Source organism: Coregonus lavaretus, assembly GCF_964263955.1.
Source record: "Coregonus lavaretus genome assembly, contig: HAP1_SCAFFOLD_288, whole genome shotgun sequence".
Taxonomy (NCBI): domain Eukaryota; kingdom Metazoa; phylum Chordata; class Actinopteri; order Salmoniformes; family Salmonidae; genus Coregonus; species Coregonus lavaretus.
The window spans coordinates 226,387-234,251 of NW_028165217.1; the positions used below are offsets into that span (position 1 = coordinate 226,387).

The 7,865-nt window shown below is 43.7% G+C and overlaps 2 protein-coding genes across 2 annotated transcripts; one reads left to right on the forward strand and one right to left on the reverse strand.

Annotated features, from left to right (window-relative positions):
* The first annotated feature begins 1,364 nt into the window (after positions 1–1,364).
* On the forward strand, positions 1,365–4,007 carry LOC311116129 (UPF0390 protein zgc136864-like). The gene is made up of 3 exons (XM_084191259.1): positions 1,365–1,499; positions 2,265–2,320; positions 3,253–4,007. The coding sequence occupies exons 1-3, from the start codon at positions 1,412–1,414 to the stop codon at positions 3,415–3,417; spliced, it is 309 nt and encodes a 102-aa protein (XP_084047385.1). The 5' UTR covers positions 1,365–1,411; the 3' UTR covers positions 3,418–4,007.
* Positions 4,008–5,123: 1,116 nt separating this feature from the next.
* Positions 5,124–7,611, reverse strand: LOC311116115 (regulator of G-protein signaling 4-like; the record flags this gene model as incomplete). Its single annotated transcript, XM_084191245.1, has 5 exons — positions 5,124–5,291; positions 5,563–5,726; positions 6,558–6,610; positions 6,884–6,955; positions 7,568–7,611. 5 exons carry the CDS (start codon positions 7,609–7,611, stop codon positions 5,124–5,126), a joined length of 501 nt encoding a protein of 166 aa, XP_084047371.1.
* Positions 7,612–7,865: the final 254 nt, after the last annotated feature.

Consider the following 7,865-nt stretch of genomic DNA (forward strand, 5'->3'; position numbering starts at 1 on the left):
TTGTCGCCATCCGTAGAGTGTTAAGTTGAAAACTTTTTTTAAAGGGTACGAGAATCCGTTTGTCTCTTATCACGAATACTATTTTTTTTAGACTGGAATCCAGATGCTGTTCTGTGTTAACATTACACTCCTTGTACCCCGCGCATGACAAGGAGTGGAATGACAAGGAGTGGAATGATAGCACGAACAGACTGGTAACCAGGCTACTCTTGTTTGGCTGTGATCTGTTGTTTTCTTATTATTGTGATTCTTAGTGCTAAAGCTGTTGTTAATTAGACTACACTGAGAGGCCTGCTCGACCACACGCACTACCACACACATACGCACTACCACATACACACTGATAAATGTCAGGATAGACTTATGTTTAATTAGTAACCCAAAGGTTATCTGTATATTTAGCAGGATAATAGGAGTCCCAAATGGCACCCTATTTCCTTTATAGTGCACTACTTGCCTGGTCAAAAGTAGTGCACTATATAGGGAATAGGGTGCCATTTGGGACGCCATCTAGATCCAGACAAAGGGCACCATATTGAATAGTGTAAAATACCTCTCTTTACTGAGGGTATCTTAAGATGCAGTGAATTCCCAGTGGACTTATAGGAAACCATCCATCCTCCCTCTTATTCTCCGTCCCCAGTAACCACACTAGTATACTATCTAGTATGCACGGGCAGAATTGCTTCATACGAAGTAGTATGCACGTGTGGATACTGCGGGACATAATCTAATGAGTCTAGTCTTGGGAGAAGCAAATGCCAAATTAATTAAGTGCCAAATTCAACGCTATCATCACTTCTACTCCCTCTGAGATTTCAACCGACAGGAGAAGGTCCTGATGACGGTGTTTGTGAATAAGTCAATAGAAAGCATGGCTGGTTAATTTAGTGTGTGTAGGGGTGTAGTCGATTAGAAGGCCTCTTTCTACGTGTAGTTACGTTATTGTTTATATTCACATCTGGGGTTTAGTTTTGTATCATGTGGAAATAGTTCAAAACTGGATGTTTTTTTTATATATGTATATGAATATAATGCTGTAAACTGCATACCCGAATTAAGAAGAGATTTGTCTTTCACGACAGTACAATAAAGAGGGAGCAAAAACATTACTGCGGTCTGTGTTGTATCTTTTTGGTCGTGGTACATTTCTTAGGCTATCATTGTATGTACTATCTAGTTTATACATTAATTTAATTTCAAGGTACATGTTTAATAAGTAATTTATCTAACTTGGCACAATTCAAACATTTTATTGATTCAGTTCAAACTATTTCCCAGTATCTTCCGGAGAGATTTTATTTTCGTATTTTCCACACCTCAGTAGTACTCTAGTATCCCAGAATGCCATGTTGTAACGCCCATCTGCATCCGGTCTGGAACAATACGGTGAAAACAGCATCGAGGCAAGATGGCGCAAGGTAAACAGAAGTTCAAAGCGCAGCCCGGTGGAGCCAAGAAACCTCAACAAAACAAAAACAAAGGTCCCAGAAAAGGAGGTACGTACAGTGTGATATGGTTGATGTCTTTTATTCTTGCGATTTCTCCTGGACTTCGTATATACACTCAAAGTATTTGCGACCTGTGGCGGCGGACATGCTGGCTTAAACACGGTTCAGTGAGGAGACAGTTTCTATAGAAAAACTGCGTGGAAACTAGAGTATCAGTAGTACGCGCGCCCCCTCAAATGGAACTCATCATAGCGCAAGTATTTGCATATGCATAACAAGACAAATTCAGAAGTTGTCACAATGTTTAGGCCTACTTACTGGACCTGCTGTCAATTTGTGAAGGAGATCTGTAGGGCAGCTTATAGCTATTTATAGGAGATTTGTAATAGCATTATCAGTCACACAAAAGATTACACAGTGCCTGTCCATCTATTCCCTTTAGAACTAGCTAACCTCTTTGATACCGTTATGGGCTGTTCCAAATGGAAACTTGTCTTAACTTCTACAGCACTTGTTACGAATCCGTTTGGCTTAAGGGGACAATCTGCATTTGCTACATACATTATTTGACTTTTAACGTAAGGATATAGCCATTGATTCTTGAAGAATATATCTTATAAATGCCTCATGATGAGCATAGTTCAACCCATCAGAACCATCCCTCAGCTATTTACCAAAACAGAGGCGGGGTGTTGGCTTTGTTATTGTTTGCCCCTTTAACCACAGTGTGTTTTTGTAGGGGGTCAATAAATATCTACACTGAGGTGTTATTGTTGGCTACAAATCTCACCCTCACCTGTTGCTGTTTCACAGGAAGGACGATTGCACCAAAGAAGGTTAAAGTAGTACAACAACAGCAGTTGAAGAAGGTAAGACGCCAGCTATAGAACAGCCCATAATGTCCGTTACAGAATAATGAGAGAGTTTCAAATCTATCTGTTCAGGCTGGGGGCTACCACTTGTATACGATGAGGAAGTGACCGCTCATTTCACCTTACTTCCAAGATCCAGTCCCATACTGTTTTTGAATGGGCTTCAAGATTATATAATTATATTCACAAAAACGCAGTCATTTAAGATATATATTTTTATTTATATATATATATATGTTTGTGGATTAACTTACTTCTACCTAATGCCTTTTAATAAGGAATATTTTCAATATGGTTTTTGTTCATTTGGCGCTTAGTCGTAAAAAAAAAAGTTGAAATGGAAGTGGTCGCACTTTCCCATTGTGTTCTCGTCTTAGCCCTCTCCTGGGTTGAGGGTCACTTCTACTTCTTCCACCTGGCTACGTCCCGATTCTGAATCTGCACCCTTCTCTCCCAGAGTGTGTACTTGCACACTCCTCGACATGGAAGGTGGAAACTCCCTCCAACCACTGCCTACACACCCTCTATGCTTTTCAATTGAACTCCATGATGGGCAGGGTGTAAGTGCACACTTTGGGAGAAGTGTAGAGAATCCACTACGGTCTGTGTCTGTGGGACATAGCGTCTGAGACCTCGTGCACTGAGATACAGTCAGCACTGTCTGCAGATAGAATCGTCTCAGAGAACCAGGACCCTGACACCACACAGAGTTGTACTTCGACGGACAAAAAACTGAGATCAATGCAGATTTATTTAGACATGGAGGGCTTATCTTTCTTTATTTTCCTGGATAGTCACCCATTGAAATGTCCTGAGGAAAGGAATGCTTTTTTTTTAGGCAATGGTGTAAGTAATATACAAATGAATCTGTGTTCCTACGTCTGAGTGTGGCTGTACCCTGATCCCATGTCCCCTGCTGTACCCCCCAGGGCCTGGAGGTGGCCATCAGGAACAAGATAGAGGAAGAGGTGACCCACAGAGCCAGTACTAAACTCCACAAGAGGCTGAGTATTGTGAAGGGGGCGGAGGTGAAACCAACCCCCTCTAAAGGAAACAACCATCCCAACCACCCTGCACCCAGCACCTCCAAATAAACACACTCTGTCTTCCTGTTGTTCTCTCTCTGTCTGTCTCTCGGTCTGGTCTAGTCTGACTGGTTTCGCTGTGCTAGATATAAGTTAATAATGTCTCCCAAATGGCACCCCTATTCCCTATATAGTGTTCTACTTTTGAACAGTGTCCCATAGGGCTCTGGTCGACAGTAGTACACTGTATAGTGAATAGGGTGCCATTTGGGACGCATACAATGTGTTAGACACACTGCTGCTAGGCTGAATGGACGGACACGAAGTCACACGTCTATCGATGGCTGAGGAGTGTAATATTCAAGTCTCCACTAGATGGTACTATAGTAGTCATAGTTTTGGTGAGTATACTGGTAGACTTGGCTTCTTGCTATCGCCTCGAGGACACAAGAAGAGGAACCTGAGGATGCCACAGAAGAGTATTGAGATGCACCCTAGATAGTCAACAGCCTACAGTTGTGACCTCTGTACTGTATATTGAAGGGGCCATCAAGTATTTTTTTGTGATTGTCTTCTGTTGCACTAAGGTCAGAATTGAGACAATAGTTTCTCCCATGTATTCCAATGCAAAGGGCGTGAATAAAAAGCTGTGGACATTTTGTAAAGCAACAGAGTTATTTTATCTTGTGCGTGGGCGTGTGTAGACCTATCCAGACCTGTCTGTGTCTGCTGCAGGTGTTTAGTGTGCATACACTTTCCGCTTTACCTCAGAGCTGCTGTTTAGTGCAGGTCTCTCTCTCTTCCTCCCATAATATGTTTACACAGGTGAAATTCTACCAGGTGTGTATTTACCTTAGTCAAGCACATGCTGCTCAGGTTAAGGCAGTGTTTCCCAAACTCGGTCCTGGAGCCCCCCTTGGGTGCACGTTTTGGTTTTTGCCATAGCACTACACAGCTGATTCAAATAATCAACTAATCATCCAGCTTTGATCATTTGAATCAGCTGTGAAGTGTTAGGGCAAAAACCAGAACGTGCACTCCTTGGGGTCCTGCGGACTAAGTTTGGGAAATGCTGGGTTAAGGCCTTGGTTTTTCAACTGTATTTTTTTGTGGTTTTATTGGACCAATCGAGAACAGTAGACAGAGAGAAGACAGGGAAGATCGGAGGAGCTCCATTCAAATGACAGGGAATCTTTCAACCAGGAATTCTGGGAAGTTGGGGAAAGTTATGGGAAATGTACAGCCCTAACCTCACCAGAACATAACGTACACAGGTTACAGGTTTCTCGTTACGGCTACATTTCGCTCTAGTTCAGCATGCGATCCAATGAACTCCACACGCAGAATAATCCTAGGCACATACATGTTTATAACAGTAATACAGTTATTATGACTCTCTACATAAGAGCATCTACTAAGACTAGTTACTGAGTGAAATGTTAGATACTACTGCAGTGTTGGAGCTAAGAACACAAGCATTTCGCTACACCCGCAATAACATCTGCTAAATATGTGTATGTGACCAATACGATTTGATTTGACTAGAATACTCATATGATCTCAGTTCCTGTCAAAACACTTGATTAATAACTACATGGACATATACCATAGCTATAACATATTTATGATAAACACAAACATCTTACAACTCACATAAGAGTGTCGACTAAGACTTGAGTATAAATATAAATTATCTAAATTCTAATGTTATAAAACACACAGCTTATTATGTTGTTGTGTGGTCCTCCGGGGCAGCAGGTGGCGCTGTGGAATATCTAAGGAGCCCTGAGGGCCTCCAGGCAGTGTGGGGAGCGCAGGAAGCGAGGATAAGAGTCTTTGGCCATCAGGTGGTAGACATGTTGTTGGGCCTCATGGAATGTGTCGCCTGCAGGCTCCTCCATCACTCTCAGTAGAGCCTCCCTGGTCTCAGCATCCAGGTTCACCTGGGAACAACACACACAATGTTCAGACAACGCCTATACAACGTTCACTAGCATCCTGTCCAGGGGGTGTACTTGTACATCAAGCTTCCTTAAGCTACAGAAATAGGAGAAATGGGGGCCCCTGCCCCTCTGGACTGTTATGGCTTGGACAAGGCTTACTTACTTATACAACATTCAAGCAATGTCAATACAACCTTCACACAACATCTATACAACGTCAGTAAAATGTATATACAACATTTAGACGGCATCTACACAACACTCCACCTACCTCCTGTGGTGCGCCAGGGTTGATGTACTGGCAGTACATGGACTGGGCCTTGGCCCCCTGCTGCCATGAGGGGGTAACCCTGTACTCCTCACAGGCCAACCAGAACTGCAGGTTCTCCTCACTGAACTCAGACTGCAGGAACCAGCGGAAGGCTTTCTGGCCAACTGGGGGGAGGAGGGGGGGATAAAGGGGAGAGAGGGAGAGATGGAAAGAAGATGAAAATCATATGGGGAGGACAACATTTCAACAAGTCAAACTACATTGCCACATAAACATATCAATGTAATGAGAGAGAGAGGAGAGAGAGAGAAAATAAGAGAGGGAGAAAGAAAGAAAGAGAAGAGAGGGACTAAGAAGAGGGAGAGAGAGAAGAGAGGGACTAAGAAGAGGGAGAGAGAGAAGAGAGGGACTAAGAAGAGGGAGAGAGAGAAGAGAGGGACTAAGAAGAGGGAGAGAGAGAGAGAAGAGAGGGACTAAGAAGAGGGAGAGAGAAGAGAGGGGGACTAAGAAGAGGGAGAGAGAGAGAGAAGAGAGGGACTAAGAAGAGGGAGAGAGAGAAGAGAGGGGGACTAAGAAGAGGGAGAGAGAGAGAAGAGAGGGACTAAGAAGAGGGAGAGAGAGAGGAGAGGGACTAAGAAGAGGGAGAGAGAGAGAAGAGAGGGACTAAGAAGAGGGAGAGAGAGAAGAGAGGGGGACTAAGAAGAGGGAGAGATAGAGAAGAGAGGGACTAAGAAGAGGGAGAGAGAGAAGAGAGGGACTAAGAAGAGGGAGAGAGAGAGAAGAGAGGGACTAAGAAGAGGGAGAGAGAGAAGAGAGGGACTAAGAAGAGGGAGAGAGAGAAGAGAGAGGGACTAAGAAGAGGGAGAGAGAGAAGAGAGGGACTAAGAAGAGGGAGAGAGAGAAGAGATAGGGACTAAGAAGAGGGAGAGAGAGAGGAGAGGGACTAAGAAGAGGGAGAGAGAGAAGAGAGGGAGAAGAGAGGGACTAGATCTTACTCTTGCTGTTGAGTAGAGACTCCAGATCCTGAAGAGCCTTGTCCTCGTGGACCCTTTTAGAAGAGTAATGGGGGATGGAGAGAAAGGGAGAGATCAGGGACGAGCTCTGATGAAAATGTGCACTTCTTTTGTCAGTTAAACGCCCCAAAGTTCCTGACGCGACTCAAGGCTGCAGTAGCTCACTGAGCTAAAGCCTAAGAGTATAATCTCTGGGAGATAACATAACTTGTCAGGTGTCAGTGAAGGTTTGCCATCCTGTGGTAGAGTGTAGAATGGTGGAGAGGTAGACAGACAGGTGGATGGGTAAAGGTAGACAGACAGGTTACCTGTGTTTGTGATGATGTGTCCACTCCTGTTTGTCAGCCAGGTGACTCAACTTCACCCGCATCCCCTTTGCTCTGAAACACACACACACACACACACACACACACACACACACACACACACACACACACATACACACACATTTAGTTTGTGCTCTATATCTAGAGGTCTAATCTAAAGATTATAACACAACAGCTAAATGTTTACAACAATCACATCAACCTTCTGCTTCAACAATCACATCAACCTTCTGCTTCAACAATCACATCAACCTTCTGCTTCAACAATCACATCAACCTTCTGCTTCAACAATCACATCAACCTTCTGCTTCAACAAAACACAGTGGTCTCTCTTTAGAAACTATGACGCATCCTCACACACTACATAGTACATACTACACACCACACACTACACACTACATACTACACACTACACACTACACAGTACATACCAGTGGAGGCTGCTGAGGGGAGGACGGCTCATAATAATGGCTGGAAAGGAACTAATGGAATGGCATCAAACCATGTGTTTGATGTATTTGATACCATCCCACCTATTCCGCTCCAGCCATTACCACGAGCCCATCCTCCCCAATTAAGGTGCCACCAACCTCCTGTGCTACATACTACACATTACATACTACATATTACATACTACATACAGTACTACATACTTCCATACTCACTTCTCCAAGCATGACGAAGGAAGGGAGGACAGTCCTTTACACATTATAGAACGTGGGACAGGACAGCAAAGAGAATTAATGAAACAAAACCAAATAAATGTATAACCAGCTTTTTTAGCCTGTTGTGTGTTCCTTCCTGTCCTGTAGTGTGCTCCTTCCTGTCCTGTAGTGTGCTCCTTCCTTCCTGTCCTGTGTCTGTGCACCAACTAACCCCCTACAGTGTATCAGTCCTTTAATATAGCTGCTTATCACACCTGTTCATCTACCACACATCAGAGAACAGAATGGAGGAGGAGGA

Bases quoted from the DNA above. Each gene is read 5' to 3' on its own strand.
- LOC311116129 (XM_084191259.1), top strand. From the start codon at position 1,412: ATGGCGCAAGGTAAACAGAAGTTCAAAGCGCAGCCCGGTGGAGCCAAG. The intron at 1,500-2,264 runs GTACGTACAGTG...GCTGTTTCACAG, and splicing joins CAAAGGTCCCAGAAAAGGAG to GAAGGACGATTGCACCAAAG. The intron at 2,321-3,252 runs GTAAGACGCCAG...TGTACCCCCCAG, and splicing joins AACAACAGCAGTTGAAGAAG to GGCCTGGAGGTGGCCATCAG.